Here is a 17930-nt window from a genome sequence, read left to right on the forward strand (position 1 = left end):
TACTCAATAGCAAAAAAAGCTTCCACAGTGTGCCTCATCGCAGGCACCAACACAAAAAAACTGAGATGGCCTGTAAAATAACTTTAATAAATCAACCCACTAATGTTTTCTTTATCCAAGACTCAAACTGTGGGCCGAAGGCCAGGAGGCAATCTTTTTGCTCAAAAGAAATATGGATATGAAATATAAGAAATGATGGAACTATGTCATAAAGCATATACTAGGGAGTATATTTACAAAAGTGTGGGTTTTTAGAAGTGGATATGTTGCCAACCAGATTAATGATAAGTAGAATCCGATTGACTGCTCTGGGCAACATCGCCACTTCTAAAACCCCCACACTACAGTAAATATACCCCCTAGTGCTCAAAAGTATAATCCATAAACTCACTCACTGGATGGTCCCTGTTTAAAACAAGTCTGTCTCCCTTTGGTATCCATAAGAGGCTTGAATTAAAGTCATGCCTCTGCAGGCTGCCCCAGTGTCGACACCATGTTTTAAAATTACAAATATGGGTTTGTCTGTATTGAGGCAAATAAAAAGGAACGCAGACATTGACAAAGGTCATGCCCACTTTGGTCATATAAATCATTACAAAAGTTTTCCACTGATAACCTATTGGTTTGGTCTTCACTGATTTGTTATTTAAATCTCTCTGCATCTGTAAGTTTGATTTTTGTTCCAGGTGACTAGCAGAAAATATTAGTCACAAAATACATAGGGAGTTAGTTATGTGATTAACATCCCAGTATGCTTAGAGATATGTGCAAAATTCTAGGAAATGTTTTTCTACTAAAGCTAGAAAAATAAACCTCAGTGACTAACATAAGGGCGATGGTCATAAAATAAAGCGATGAAGACTTGTCGATGTGGTGGCATGGAAGTCTGAGGAAAGGACGTCATCATCAAGGGGCATATGTAAACAAAATACTCTGAAGTGGTACATTAGTCTGCATATTCCATCACAAATATAGCAAAATGGTGCAAGATCTCTCCACGTTCAAGACACTTACAGGATCTATGCAGGGGCACATTAAAGTTGTGTGTCCCTATAAAATATTTGATTAGGTTGCTGTGTGGAAGTATACAGATTTATTTATCGTGGTTTGCGTCCATTTAAAAGATTCACATGCCATTCCCATACTGGAAAAAGAGAAAGTCAATAATAAAAACTTTATACTAACCACATGCATTCTCCTGGCAACTTCCAATGCCTTCTGTTTAGCGGTTTCAACAGCATATTCATGGGGTTCATAAAACAAAGACTTATCAAGGGTCTCTTTGAACCAAGATGGTACTACTTCAAAGCGAAAGCCCTGCGTGGGTAAAGAAGATACATTGTACAGTTTTAAAATCACACACCATCCAATTCAGTTATAATAAATGGAGTACTGAAATCAATACAAAAAAAAAACAAACAAAAAAAACCCACAAGAGTCAGGGCTGTAGAGAGCTGGCCCAGACCCGTTGAAGGGGGCGTGGCCTAAAAATGGGATTCGTAGCCACACCCCTTTAAAACTATTTGCAACGCTGCGCGCTGGGGAGGGGGGGCGCTATGAGCCTCTCAGCCCGGTGCAAGTCAAGGAGCGTGGTCAGTGTAATCGCTCCCCCCACATGCAGAGGAGAGGAGACTGATACTCTGCAGCATCAAGTAGTCTCCCACTGCAGCGTGTGCTGGGCTGCTGACAGGTAAGAGGGGCGGAGTCGGACCAGGGCCCCCACAACAAGCCCAGGCAATTAGTACCCGCTCCCACCCCATCTCTGTACCCCTGACCTTAGTCCTTGCCCTTTTAGTAGAATGCTTGTACACCAGGGGAAGGGCTTTTACTATCATTAGCATAAAGTAGCAGACATGACTATGGCAAAACTGACATATCACCCTTTGGTTAAAAACCAGGGGTTCCCATTGGGGTATTTGCTTACTTTGCTCTCTGCTGACGAGTATGTTGGGAAATCTTATAGATGAGCATTTCATCCTCTTTCCTTAAGATTTCCCAGTACACAAGACACTAACAAAAGAGAAGCTTAGGATAATAATACAAAAAAAAAAAAAAAAAACGTGCTGCTGAAGTGTAATCAGATACCCTGTGACTTGTGACAATTCAGGGACAGGGTTTCTTGTATTTTTAGCTGACTTGAGTTCTTTAAGATGTTAACAAGTGGTTATAATGCAAACATTTTTATAACCATTCTTACAATTTCTAGATTCACTATCATTTTGTTGAGACCATGGGGTAAATTTATCAAAGGTCGATTTGAGGAGTGGTTTAGCCCTTCTCAAATAGAATGCAGTGAAAACAGTTTTTCCACAGCATTTACAATTATTCGACTTGTTTTGCGGTTTGCAAAACAAATTCGATTTGAGTATGTTTTGAACAGTGATTTGCTACTCGATTTGGCATGTTCATGTCCAAATCGAACGTCAAATCACCCTTTAAAATGAACTGCAAATCCCCGACACATTAGAGAACTGCTTCATGCTTTACTTTCAGCATGAGCAGTTCGTTCTCACACAGATACATGCAGACATCAGTGAGATGCCTGCATGTATCTGCCCTGAAAAAGTGTTTGAAAAGTTAATTTTATAAAAAAAAACAAAATCGTGAGGTCACCCCCCAAAACAGAACCAGCCCCGGACTGTTCAAACCCAGGTCTGGTTGACTAAGTACAGGGAAAAAAATTACGTAGGGTCTCCCTGTACTCGGTACAAACAACACTGGGCTATGGGAAGCAGGGCTGGTTCTGGATTTACAGGGAAAAATTTGCATAGAGTCTCCCTGTAAATCACAGAACCAGCCCTGGACTCTAAAGGGGGACTGATGCCACAGCCAGGGGAGCCCTATCACCGGGCCCCCCATCCGCAGCATCAGCCCTGACCGTTAGTCAGCCCAGGCCAGGGATCCCTGGGGAGTTGGAGACCCCTTAAAAAAAAAAGGGTCTCCCTCTCCAGGGAACTCCTAGCCTAGGCTGATAGCCCAGGGCTATCCCCGCCACCCCTGGGTGGTGGGTGGCGGGTTGATTGGGAGAGTGATATGTAAAATTAGAAGTGATAAAACATTGTCTTTCCAGTAGAACTGCAGGTCCCAGCAAGCCTCCCCCACATGCTGGTACTTGGAGAACCACAAGTACCAGCATGCGGGGCATTAAGGGCCCACTGGGACCTGTAGTAAACCTGTAAAGAAATTTTGAAAGAAACACACACACACACACACACCGTACACAGTATAACTTTCATACTATCATACAAACACACTCACACATACTCACCTATATTACCTCCAGTGATCCCCTTGTCCAGTAGGCATCCATGGGTTAAAATAATAAAACGAATCATCGCATTAAGGAATAATCATTCTAACCAGAATGATTACTCCTTCCCGAATTAAGTGCACAGACGCGGCTTCCTCCTTTGAAGCTCCGTGTCTGTGCGTTCATTGGCTGAGAGAGGTCAGGTCCCGCCTCTCAGCCAATGAACGGCTCCTCCATTGTACTCAATGGTGGGAGCAGCAGGATAAACTTTAGTTACCCTGCGGCTCCCACCATTGAATACAATGGAGGAGCCATTCATTGGCTGAGAGAACTGGGTTTCAGCAGTCCGGGGCTGGTTCTGTTTTGGGGGGTGACCTCACGCCAATTTTTTTGTAACTATATCTGTTTAATTACTTTTTACAGCCAGATACATGCAGGCATCTCACTGATGTCTGCATGTATCTGTGTCAATCTGACCTGCTCATGCTCAAATCGAAAGCATGAAGCAGGTCTATTGTATTGGGGATTTGAAGTTCGATTTGAAATCAGATTTTGAGGTCCATTTCAAATCGAATGATAGTAAATAAGGGTTGTGTGTGTTGGGCTATGTAAAAGTACCAATGTTTTTCCGATGGTCAATTTGACTCAAAAATCCGATTTTACTTTCGATTTGGCCTTTAGTAAATACCCTAAAGCAAAATCAAAGCCAAATCAAAGCCAAATCGAATTAAATATCACACCTCAAATCACTCAAAATGCCAAATCGACCTTTAGTAAATTTACCCCCATGGGGCAGATTTAATTAAGCGCTGCGGGCTGTACTCTAACCGGCTAATATGGTAGAGCCTCCTATACTTATTTCTGCTCGCACCTCGACAGTCACAATTAGAGGTAAAGTGGCCCATACATCTAGCTGCTATCACGGCAATTAGATGTATGGGCCCCTTAAGTGATGAAATCCTGTTTTAACCACTTAACTGACAATTTTTTCTGGCAAAACCAGTCAGAAATTGCCAGGTCTGCAGGAGAGTCCAGGGAGTCAGAGCAGATTTGTTCTGCACATGTGTAGAATGCATTTCCTCTTTGAAAACACAGCGGGATGGTGCAGTCGCACCTAGTCAGCTGAAATACAGTTGGCTGCATTCTCATCCCATAAGACCACGTTAGTTAAGTGTTCAAGGCTTGAATTGCTCTCGACACATACGCTGTATAAACACACAGACTATAATCGGACTATAAAAATCTATCGGCGACTGAAAAGGTGGCATATATTTGTACCAAACTGTGTCACTATGGTTCATTTTTACATATCTCTCCTTAATACCTTAATATCTAAAAAGTGAAAAACTACTGAAGTTTCTCTATGCTCTGCTGTTGGGAGAGTATAGAATTTAAAACATGCACTGTGGGCCCGATTCAGCAGTGGACGCTAATGCGATCGCAACTGCGATTTCACACAGAACGCAGCTGCGATAATATGCTAATGCTTCCCAAAGCACAGCCGAGCATAAAGACGCCCACTGCTGCCCTCTCAGATCCGTCCAATGTAGCACTCCTGCTTAAACATCGCTACCATAGACGCACATCAAGCAGTCACGCAGCATGTAGAGCAAATCTGACCGGCCGCAAACACTGCAGCTCTCCTCGCACGCAGAGAGCTTTTATGCTGTTAATGTAATCGCAATGGCTAATTTATGCACGCCCATGATAATGTTTAATGTTTATATCAATCCCATTATCTGACAAACATTATCTATAGAAGTTCACGGTCAACCCGACTGCGGGGATTCAAATGCACAGAATGCCGGCGCCAAAATCCTGACCACCGGAATCCCAAATGTAAGTAGCGGGGTTGGGGGGAGGGTTAGTGTTAGAGGTTAGGCGCTAAGGTGGTAGGGTTAGGTTTAGACACTAGTGGGGGCAGGTTAGGGTCAGGCACCGGGAAGGGGGGGAGGGGGGGGGTTAGGCTAGGGGTACGGAGAGAGGGAGAGTTGTTGGGATGCCGTCGTTGCCATTCTGAACACCAGGATACTGAGTGCCGGCATCTTGTACCCATTCCTCTATAGATGATATATTATAGAATTGAATATCCGTATTATTTTTGTATGTTGTTGTGGCTGTGCTACCAGTATAGCTCATTATAGTTGATGTACAGAAAAGAAGAGAAGAAAAGAAGAGCTTTCCTAGACCGTGAACACTGGGACAATTAGTACAATTTGCTAAATACTTAACTTTTATTGATGTCATAACTAAAATATATCCCTAATATAACAGATAAATAAAAAGCTAAATATTAAAATGAAGTAGAAGAGTTCGTGAAAAAGATTAAGAAAATCTTTTAAAAAAAGAAAAGCTACTGTAATGTTATCTTATATATTAAAGATTATTATGAAGAGACTATGGACCTCATTCAGAGTCAGTCGAAGCGGCCGCACGGTCGTACGGAAAAAGGGGCCGGATATTCAAATGATTCCCTCGCAAGTTGCGTCCCTAAGTTCGGATCGGTAGTTGGCCGACCAAGGGGAGGAAGCGGTCGGAAGACAAAAAAATACGCCCCCTTCTCGTACGCATTGCACGTCATCTCCGGGCATATAAGGATTAATCGAGACCATCGGGAACCATCGCCACTGGTCGTAGAGCTTAAGGTTGACCATACCCTCTCTTAAGCTCTACGATCATGTCAGTGTAAAAACCTCCCATGTGCCACAACGCTACTTTGTTAATTATGCACTCTCATAATCCGTATGCACACCCATAAAACGCCGTTCGCATAATGAGGCACGCCTGCGTTCGGATCTCCACTCCCCCGCTTTCAAGCACCTTCCCCTGTTACCACCCACAAACGCCTCATCCTGTCACTCAAACTACCGAACTAGCTGTGTTCAAGGAGAGAGAAATTTCTGATCGTAGCGGCTAGTTTGCGCACGCGCATTGCGAACTTTACGCATGCGCAGTATAGCGAACATCGGTGGCGTACGACCGTGCGGCCGCAACGACCGACTCTGAATGAGGTCCTATGTCCTGGCTGTTCATATTATACTGAACTAGCTAAATCTTGAAGTTATTAAGTTTTATTATGTGAGGTGGTCCAAATTCATCCAGTGGAAGGCCCAGAACAGGCTCCCCGGGTCAAATCTCTTCCTGGCGCACTCAGCCGCGAGATCCGATCGGGACCCCAACCACTCCATTAGGCAATTGCCACCCCTCTGTTAAGTTTTTGTCTAGTGGAAGGCCCACAACAGGCTCCCTGGGTCAAAGTTCTGCCCAGCATACACAAACGAGAGGTCAGAGCGGGACCCTAACCCCACTAAAACCTGGCCAGGATCCAACTGGACTACCTCTAGTTGGTTTTCCAATTGGTAGAGGGGTGTCAGAATACATAACCAGACAGACAAACCGGCCAATGTATTTCATATGCAAGATAGGTACATTCAGGAGAACAGCTGAAGAACCAATTTATCACAATAGTTGCAGCAAACCCATAACATATTAGATACACAATAAGATAAAGTTTATCTTGATGTGAATGTATCTATTACTTACACTAGTTAAAGCAGCCCAAAAACAAACTATACTTTATTTTATTATTTCATTCCATAATTTGCCATTATCTCAGCATAAATAAATGGCAAGTCTTCAGAGATTCGTGTAGACGGCCAGGAAATACCTGGAGGCTGTCACTCACGATGTTCAAACACACACTTATTATTATATATATATTTAGTAATGCTAAGTTTTTGAATCAAGTAGCGCATAAATATTATTTATCAATGAAATGTGTGGTTAGAACCTTTGGATCGGAGTAGTGTCAGTCAGAGCTTAGCAATAACTCTTGAATAATATAGTCAGTAAACATTGCTTTGATGCAGCACTATATTTAAATGCCTTTGTAAAATAGTTTTTGCATTTGAAGACTCTTGGCAAATTGCTGCTTGTTCCACTAAAATATCATTCAGCAAGAAGAGTCAGTGAAAAGTTACTTTCACATATTGGTGATGCTTATTAATATCTCTGTTACTCATATGCGATTATTTCAAAAGGGATGCAAGGCAATACACATACAGTTGTTGCGTATAAATGTCTGTTATAGAAGCTATAGAATGACAGTTTTTTTTCAAGCGTGCAACCTAATTGTGCATACGTTGGTTTAAATTTACAACTCTTAATAAAACCATTAGCCGACAAAACACTCTCACTCCGAATTTCCTTTGATTTCTCATGCCACTATATATCTCAGAGCATAATTAGAGATCCATGTGATTTTACCCATCTCAATAGCACATTAGTTAGCCCATTGTGTGTAGGGCTGTATATGTAAGCTATACTTATTAATATCAACAGCTCACGGTTGTCTCTCATAAATTACTCAGGCATTAAAGACCCACGGACATCTTTCACAGAATATATTCTCCTTATTCACACTGCTCTGTTGTGATTGATCTCTATATACTCTATAAATGAAAGTCAGTGGGGTTTATATTACCCCTTGTTAATCTGTTTCAGACATACGGCAAGGACAATTTACCTAACACCCCCTTCATTACCTCCCCCAAATGCTGGCCACAAGACACTTTGCAAATGGATCGATCGATCTGCATAAATATGGCACTGTGTCTACTGCTGAATCAGGCCCTGTATGCCATTGCCCTGACTTTGCTTGTGTGTCACACCGCATAGCGGGCCTAGGTTTCCTTTCTATGCCCCTGCTTTGTGAGTGCTAGCGAGACAGTAAAACTAAGCAGCAAAGTACATGCAAGCAGTATGCAACCCAACTCTCAAGCAGAATCAGGACATTTGAATATAAAGCACTTTTAAAAACAGCAATATAATAATATTAGCATGCTATATACAGATCAAAAAGAAAAAAAAAAAAGTGTGCTTACTACAGGGATTAAGATTACTTAAAATAGTCTGTCAGCACTTTCACATAAATCAATATACCAATAACCAAATGTAGATACAACAAAGCCACAAAAACAATTGTATTGTGCTTAAAAAAAGAAAAAAAAAAATTTCTGACAAGCGTTAGTAATGTTCTCCTATTCTACCCTGAATAAACTACACTTGAATATAAAAGGGCAGATAAGAGGAATTGGGCCTGATTCAGAGGTGGACGCATACTGAGACACCTACTTACAGCGTCGCTAATCTGTATTAGCGCGTCTTTAGATGCGCCATCGAACCTTGCATCAGCCCTATGGCAGGCGCACTATCTCCATCTGAATATGGCATCCTGTATCAGCACTAATGCATCTTCAGAGGCAGTCGCTGTCAGCGGCACGTACACAACACAATCGCATCTGCCTAGCCACCAGTTACATACCAGGAACGCCCACTGATATACACAGCTCTTGCGTCCAAAATTAATTCTGCATCTCCCCGGGATAACTATCGGGACGCATGTGCAGTGAGTGTCCCCCTCTGAACCAGGCGCATTGTGAGTAAGAGGTTGCTGTATGCATATTCTGTCCAGGTGCAGATTAACAATTCCAGGTACCTACCACATTGGAGAGTATGTCTTGCCTCCGTGGAGATGCACTGGCCAATACCACCCTCTTCCCTGCCAGCTTTGAAATTACTGGGTTTAGCAACATTTGTCTTCTGTTTAAGCAGGACTTTAATCTCCTAAACAGATATAATGTAAAACAGAAAATTTATGAAATTCAATTGTTTAATTAATATAAGTGAATTCTATACAGATCTATTGAACTGAAATTTCAATCCTGCTGTGTGAATTGAGTGACTTGGCCAAAGGCAGACAAATATCCACAACGGAGATGACTGTGGGCCTGAGTTTGAGCGAATATTGGTATCCTGCGCATGAGTAGTACTGCGCATACATCAAGTATCCTTTCCATTGTCGCTCACAGACCGGGCTTATTTGCAAAATGATTGACAGGCCGGAACAGTTTGCTGACGGCAATGGGGAGGTGGCATGACTGCCTGTGACTGCGATCCTATACAAAATGAAAGTGGCTCCGGCGTCTCAGTTCCCGCGGCCAGTCTGACCATAGGCTTACTCAGTAGTCTGATAATTGAGTGATCTGCATCTTTGTACGCAGTAGCTTGGATTTGCTGCCTGGTAAATGCATGTGATAAGAATTGTAAAGAGCTGAACAGCAAGCAACAGTAAGACACCACTATAGCAATTTTATTATATCCAGGTAGCCGAGGTGGTCCCACCAAACACACAGGCCTGTTTAGCTACGGGTTCCATTAGCACCTTTCCTAATCAATTACAAATCCGTGTCAAGTTAGCGCAAGTCTCCAATGGGAGTAAACACGAATTTTAGCAGGCAGCTCCTGAGTAGGTGCAAATTAGGAAAAAACTGCTATTTTAAGATTGATTGAACAGTCCAGGTTTTCATGATATCCATGCTTGTGCACAGATGGTTAAATCAAATTGATTGGGGTATTAAGAAAAGGATATCATGAAAACCTGGACAGATAGGTGCCTTGTGGGCAGATTTTGGAAACCACTGACTTAAGGTGCATACACACGTAAAGATTTTCTGTCCAACCATCCAACTACGATTGGTTGGAATGAAAATCAGGTAACGTATGGGAGTAACTGATGATCAGCAATTTGCTCCTAAATGCCAGAAAACAGATGAAAATGGACGTTCAGACAAGTTTATTAAATGTTTGATCTAAACAATTTGTTCAAACAACAGTTTTTGTCCATTTTCCGGCGTTTGGGAGCAAATTACTGATTGTCATTTACTCCCATACCTTACCATATTTTCATTCCAACTAATCAACAAGTTGGATGGTTGGACAGAAAATCTTTAGGTGTGTACCCAGCTTTAGAAGTTTGATGTGTGACAAGTATGTGGGGGTGTTGTTGAATGGGTTAAATGATATGGGACAAGTATGTGGGGGAAGAGACATGAGATTTTGAACTTTAAGCTGGAAGTTACACGTTTTTAACAATTTTTCCAAAGTGGCTTAATATTACATGAAATAAACCTTAAAAGGCATGTGACTGTACTCCAAATTCATCTAGAGGCTTTCATTTGCTGAAAAGCCATTACTGGTACATTTGTCCACTGTTAAAAAATTCAATTTGCCACCTTTGAAAAGCCCCAAATACATATAACCACTAATAGCCATCAATTCTTCCCTGTCATCTTATTAGCCACATTTTTAGGGTTCAGGTTGATTTCCCCACATTTCCTCTCCCTTAACATGAGAAAAACCAGGCAGACATACCACGTGACTTCAGCGATAAGCAGTTTCCATTTGAAAAACATGGTTTGCAGGAACATGCGTGCTGAAAAATACTATGCGCAGTGTGTGGTAATGTAACCCACTGCAAAATGTCCGCTTAAGGCGGCCACTTGAATTTGGCCCATAGAGCCTAATGCAGCTACCTTCTGGTTAGCTGGAAAGTAGTGGCTAAGAAATCCAGGGCTTTTGCAAACCTGTGGCAGCATTGGACTGTCATTTTATGTGGATTGTGGCTTTATAAAGCAGAAGAAGCCAAAAGCCACATACTATTACCTGATGTTTTGATGTTTGTGCAGGTTAATATACACATACTTTATTTTTGTTTAACCTCTGTGTGAGCTGATTTCTACCACATGTTGGTACCCAGTCCATCTGTTCACTAGTCCAGTGGTTCCCAAACTGGGTGCCGCTGCACCATGGGGTGCCTTGGGGCACTTGCAGGGGTTCCATGGCTTGATGGTCAAGACCAAATAAAATGATTTATGGTCAATGTAGTAGACAAAACCAGTGCTGGTGGCTGCCAACCATAAAATATATGGACAAACAGAAGCCTAACCCTGTCCACTACCAGACATCTGGACCCAAGGATGGCAGCACAATTTACTTAATCGAATATTTTTTTCTGAATTTCTCAATAAGAAAAACAGGATTTTGTTACTTACCGATAAATCTATTTCTCCGATTCCACAGGGGACACTGCAGGTTATACACTGGGGTATAGATGGATATGTGATTAGAGCCTGGCACTTTACATTGTTAAGAAATGTAGCTGGCTCCTCCCCCCCTATACCCCTCCCGAGCCCAGTTTAGATAACATACATATTTGCAATAAGAGTGTGAGGGATCCAGGCTACTCGGATTTACAGTTGTTGGGAGCCTGGTATATCCACACATATATAGAACTATTCAGATATAAACACCTTCACAGCAATGCATAAGCTAGGTAAACTGATATATACCCAAATATTACAGCCAATGCAGTACACCACTAGTACTACTTCACAGAGAAGTGGAGAGACCCAGCAGCATGGACTAAGTAACAGGTACACTACAACAATAGTGGACATGGAATGATCTAGAATATTTAGTACAATATGGAATTCTATAGAGATCCGAACTCCAGTCGGCTGGATATCAGTGAAGGTTGTGTATGCATATACATGATGATAGAGATCCTCGCAATGGGGAACAGAAATAACTAGTAAAATGTCCTCCTTGTAGGAGGGAAAGGGATAAACCTCTTCCCAAACAGGGAAGGGATGACCCAGAGACTTTAAGGGGTAGATGTACTAAACTGAGTTTTTAAGAAGTGGAGATATTGCCCAAAGCAACAAATTAGATTCTTCTAGAAGGTGCTAGTTAAATGTCAAGTAGAATCTGATTGGTTGCTATGGGCAACATCCCACTTCTAAAAACTCTTACTTTAGTAAATATACCCCTAAAACTCTACAAGTTCTTCCCAATATATTTACATGAACTTGGTTATAAAATCCCTGGGCAGTGGTGAAAAGTTGTTACACCACTGAGGATGACCATCTGTGTATAGGGAAAACAGTTGAGTGACCTTCAAAGATTGAGGGTTTTAACATAAGTGAATTTCACCTATTGAGATTGGTGTAGCCATAGGCCTCAACATGTCTGCAAGGTATTCTGATGCCTACTGTATGGAGCTAATAACACCTGTAAGCTAAATACCTTTATTAAATTTGTGGATTGTAGTAGGACAACAAAGTGTCCAGAGGAAGCCCCACGCAAGCACAAGGAGTCTGCAACTCTACCTAGATAGGACCGTGGTATTAACACATGACCTGAGCTCTGAGTGAAGTAATGTTAACTCTTGCACAAACCCTACTGCCGTATTGACACATACCTTCCCAATCTTACAAGAGAGGGAGTAACAGACAGGCCGCAATAGAAAGCCACATGCCTGAGAGGCCATATAGGTATAGAGCCGTAGTACACTAGGCTAAATTGTTAAGTTCAAATAACTGGCATCTCTGGACTCTCCTTAACCATGAGGTCATAAGGGATTTCACTCTGACACATAATCCTGTTAACAGCGATGGATATCGTCAGACAACATACTTATGGATTTGCAGAAACCTGTTCGTTTAAAGGCTGTGCTCTGTTCCTAGCGCTGTTCAGCCTAATGAAGCGCAGAGTGCCATACTTCTCTGGACATGCTCTCCCTCTCTAGAAGCCACCTCCAGAGAGCTGGAGGATCCCGCGTCTTAATATACCCACTACCTTGCTATTCAATGAAGATGGGTTATACTCACCGCTACATGTGACGGCTGGTGCGTGGTAGAGCTGTGGGACCAGAACACGAGCCGCAGGCAGCTGTGACGGGTCCCTCCGGCACCTCGAACGATGCAGGCAGACTGCGCAGCCAGCAGTCTGTCTATGCTGAACTTTATAGAAGAAAAAAAAAAAGGACAAAACAGGGCTGGAGACAGCCCAAGTGCACCCGCTCCTCTCGAGGCACAAAACTAAACTGGGCTCGGGAGGGGTATAGAGGGGGAGGAACCAGCTACATTTATTAAAAATTGAAAGTGCCAGGCTCGACACACACACCAGTCTATACCCTCTAGTGTCCCCTAGTGGATGAAAGAGAAATTAGGGGTTCCGTGAAAAAAAAAAAATGTTGATAGGGCACCGTGATTCAAGAAAGTTTGGGAACCACTGCCTTAGTCCCTAAATAAATGTCAGTGCAACTCAGCCACAACATAGTATGGGGCTCATCAGAATCATACAGTAATTTAAAATACGTTGTGCCTGTTTCTTTAATATCCTAGAAGTGGGGTGAAGTGGTGAATTCAGGTTAAACATAACAGTCCTACAGATTGGTAATCCAGACTAGAGACTTTGATCAGTACTTTTTAGAAATTTGATGCATGGCCAGAAATAAAAGGGTTGTTTAGCTTGTGAAGCATTATTTAACTGCAATTCAAACATTTACATATTAACCACTGTAATATGTGGACATAATTGTACAATCACTGCACTGTTACCTAACATTCTAAGTTAATTGTCAAACAGAAGAAAAGCAAACAAGAAATGTGTAACTCAGCCTATTCCAAAGCCACAAAGACTGAAATAGTCTATAAACACAGACCAATATATTATAGATACATACAATTAAATGACAACTGGTTTCTCTCAAATGTGGAAGCAAAAATCACTGCAGGACTCAAATGACTGGGAACAGACCTCAAAACTATTGGAGGTCAGAGACGCAACATTTATCTGTTCATAATCAGTAAATTGTGTTAAGGAATTACCAAGAAAATATTCATTCTAGCACCCTGCACCTGTCCCAGCCCCTGCAGTTCCTCTTTCCTGCCTGGGGTGTCGCTCTCTGCTCTGGTCCTTTCAGCACACTCTGCTGATGCAATAAACTGCTGAGATACAGACCAAAGTGTATTAGAAGCAGAGAGAGACACCCCAGGCAGGAAAGAGGAACAGCACAGGTTGGGACAGGTGCTGGGTGATAGAATGAACACTAAATACAAGCCCTTGATAAATTGGTTTCCTTTGTTTTTCAAGAAAAAAAACACATTTCTACTTCTCCTTTTAAGTAGATTTTCTAAATTCTCTGAAGGCTTACTACATACCACAACTGATACTTTTATTTAATGTTCCATGTCAGGATATTTAGAACAACATTATCACTGAAACTGGAATACCAGGTACAAACAGGCCAAATTCACATATATTTGGTTTAATCGTTTAACAAACAGGACTGGAACTAGGGATGGCTATTAAAGGCTTAACCATTGATGGTATCCATCAATGGTGACATTGGTGTTTACTATCAATGGCATAATTGATGGATTCACCCATCAGATCAATGAATGGAAGGGGTGAGGCTAAGTGGTACATCATGGGTGGGGTTGAGCTCCGTTCTCCCTGCACCGGGGAAATAAATAAAAAAAAAAATAGAAAACATTCTGCTGCCCCTGTGCTATTGATGGCGGAGAACCATAAGATATCCACCATCTATGGAAAAACCAATGATGGTAAACCATTGGTGGTTGATGGCCTTCCCTAAATGGAGCTAATGTGATCACAAACCAGAGATATCCTACAGGTCAATTGCAATCGACCAGTTGATCACGGGACAGTTAGTGATATATCAACCCTGCACAGTGTATTGCAAGGGCTGTCTGCAAACTACTTGGCATAATACAACTGTATTCAACAGCGCTTGAATACACTTCTAACGTGGCAAGTAGTTTGCAGACTGTCCCTTGCAATACACTGTGCAGGGATGCAGAAGGAGCCAGCCAGTGTAGTGAGCAGTACTTACCTAACAATTCCTGGGCACTGTGTCATTATGTGATATTTAATATTTTTTTGAACTAAACATTAATTTAAATTTTTTTAACAAATGCCCAGTTGAACACTTTTGTTTAAAATTAGGAAAGATGGTGTTGCAGATCATGGTTAGTTTTGACATATGAAAGAAAATATCAGGAATCGGTATGTTATACCTCCGGACGTCAGCCCGGCGGATGAAATACCGATGCCGGAAGGCCGGTATATGGAGATCCTGACAGGGTAAGTATAAAAGCTATCCCTAACCCTCTCCACCCCCCCTAACCTCCCCCCTAGTGCCTAACCCTAACCTCCCCGCACCCTAAAAATAACCCTCCCGCGGATGTGCCTAACCCTAACCTCCCCCCAGGGGTGCCTGAACCTAACCCCATGCCCACCCCTGTTCCCCTAGCCTAACCCTCCCGGGGGGGTGCCTGATCCCAAGCCCCCCGGCAGACCCTAAACCTAGCCCTCCCACCACGCTGCTATCCGCTCCCAACATCCGGCTTACCTACAATCGGTATGCCGGGCGTCAGGATTTTGGCGTGGGTCTAATGACAGGTGTCTAGACGCCCATCATTAGTCCCATACCTCATATCATTATGGAAGATGGACATATCTCATATACAAACCAACCAAAATTATTTTATTGTTCAGAATTTTTAAAACCTGCCCAAAACTAGATATACTGATCAATTAAATCCCCCCCCCCCAAAAAAAAAACAAAAAACACAGAAACATACCCATGACATTATTCACCGACATTGGTTGACAAAAGATTTGATTTTTAGTCAGTTGGCATTCAGAAGCACAACTATTTTTTTCCTTAAATAATCAAAATACACAAAATTCATTTGTGTTGGTCCATTTTAACAATGTATTATAATTCCTGTATTCTGTATTTTTTACCTGTAGTACCTAGTTCATACTCCCATGGAATGGATCACACATACAGTACCTGTATCTGACTGAAGAACTGAGAGCTGTCAACTGAAACCTTCTTCCTACAAGACAAAGAAATACAACATGAGTAATAAGTAACAATAAATTACTTGTGTTTAGTCCTGCATTCATTTTTTTGCAATCTGTATAGAAGATAATGGGAATCACTGGTGTTATTACCAGAAACCCGGATCATAAAGTTATATTACTGTCTGCAGTTTCAGTGCCAGCTGGCTGTCATCTGTGCTCCACTGGCCAACATACAACACATAGGAACCACATATACATGCAGCATTTCCGCTGCCCTCTTCTATGTATCAGTTACGTTATTTGCATGCAGTCAGTGAATAACTTGCAGCAGCCAAATTACTTACTATGCCTCAGTCTGTCCGGCTTCTAGTCCTCACACACACCTGTAATAAGGACACCTGATCTGGGACTGTCACTATCTCCAGGTCTGTTATAGCCGAAAGTAGAGAAATGACCACTCTCTCTCTGTCAATGTCTATATTTATAACAATCAAGGTATGAAAACTAGAGTACGCAAAGGATTCCTAAATATAAGTAACATACTGTTAGCTTATGTACAGTATGCTGCGTCGTCCATCTTGTTGAAGATCGACGTTCACTGAATCAGAGGCAATCATCTACCACAAAATGTCTCCTCGGTCTACGCTCTAGTCTAGCTCTTTTACAACAAGCTGCGTAGTAGTGCATAGAGAACGCCGACTCTACTGCATATGCTGCTATTGTCCCTAGCGCTCTCGGCGCCATATTGTTGACGATAAAGTCGGTAACCGCAGTGTGATGTACACACGCCGTCTGCTATTTCTCTGTAATAATGGGGAAATACTGAGCTACAAGGAAGTTGACACTTTTGGAATGAGATGAGATGTATATTGTCTCCTCTCTTTACTATACAATCAGGGTTGCCAAACGTCAGTACATTTAATGATTTTGAAGAAAATCTACAGTATAATGTGTAATAGGTAATACTAAGGGGCCTATTTACACATTTAATGAAGTGGGTCACCTTCACATTTTAAAACAGATCGCAAAATATAGATGCGGGAGGCTCCATTCGGCTTAGCAGTGGCATGTGTGAATGGAGCCTCCCGCACAGTTCCCACCATAGAGGATACATGCAGAGGGGGATACGGTCAATACAATGGCAAAAGGGGATGCCATGCTTATAGCACCGGCGCCAGAATCCCAAAGGTAAGTAGCTGGGCTAGCCTACCCTCCAACGTGACCAATTCCACCTGGTACAAATTGCTCTGCTCCTGGACTTCCCATGTAATTTATGATTGCAGACCCCTGTGTTGAACTAGTTAATTGATGATACAGGTGCTTCAACACAGGTGTCTGCAATGATAAATTATGTGGGAAGTCCAGGAGAAGAGCAATTTGTTACGGGTAGAACAGGTCATGTTGGAGGGTTAGCGTTAGGAGTAGGCACTAGAGGGAGGAAGGGTTAGTTACTAAGGGGGAGGGTTAGGTTTAGGCAACAGGGAGGGAGGGTTTGGGGTAGGGTTAGGATACCTATCGACAGGTGTCGGTATCCTAACCCTGTCGTGATGCCGGTGTCGTGATTTTACTGCCGGGATCCCATACCCAACCCATGCAGAGGACTTGAACTGCAGACATCCTCTGATGGTAATGCAAACAGCTAGCAGCAACAATAGAAACATAGGATTTTACGGCAGATAAGAACCACTTGGCCCATCTAGTCTGCGCCATTTTTAAACATTGTTACCTCAACCCTTATTGATTCTTACTTCTTCTATGTCTATCCCATGCATATTTAAATTGCTCTACTGTCTTAGCCTCTACCACCTCTGATGGGAGGCTATTCCACTTGTCCACTACCCTTTCTGTGAAGTAATTTTTCCTCAAATTTCCCCTGAACCTACCTCCCTCCAGCAGAGCCGTAACTAGACTTTTTGGTGCCATGTGACAGAAAGAGCATTGGCGCCCCCCTCATTTTTCAAAGGGACATAATGCACCCAAAAAAGGGCCATGGCTTCATGGGGAAGGGCCAGGGAAGAGATAGGGGAGGCCAGAAGATGCTGGGGATGAAATAAGAGGAAGCTACAAGCAAGAATGATAATAAACAGAAATTTGACAGGCCCAAACAGCGCCCCCTGACCTGTGGTGCCCTGTGCGATGGCACCGGCCGCACTACCCTAGC

The 17930-nt window shown here is 42.5% G+C and overlaps 1 protein-coding gene across 8 annotated transcripts in view; it reads right to left on the reverse strand.

The window, feature by feature from the left end:
• The window catches only part of ASMTL (acetylserotonin O-methyltransferase like), an 86733-nt gene extending 69745 nt beyond the window's left edge, over positions 1-16988 (reverse strand). For 3 of the 8 annotated variants that reach the window (XM_088451645.1, XM_088451652.1, XM_088451644.1), the window contains exons 1-4: positions 15920-16008; positions 15756-15801; positions 8752-8875; positions 1186-1317 (exon numbers count right to left, since the gene is read on the reverse strand). In XM_088451645.1, coding sequence (XP_088307771.1) covers positions 1186-1317; positions 8752-8875; positions 15756-15801; positions 15920-15935 — 318 coding nt within the window. In that variant the 5' untranslated portion in view covers positions 15936-16008. The other 5 variants (XM_088451651.1, XM_088451648.1, XM_088451647.1 and 2 more) reach the window with 5 other exon arrangements.
• Positions 16989-17930: the final 942 nt, after the last annotated feature.

This window comes from Taudactylus pleione, unplaced genomic scaffold, assembly GCF_031769625.1.
Source record: "Taudactylus pleione unplaced genomic scaffold, aTauple2 ptg000026l, whole genome shotgun sequence".
NCBI lineage: Eukaryota > Metazoa > Chordata > Amphibia > Anura > Myobatrachidae > Taudactylus > Taudactylus pleione.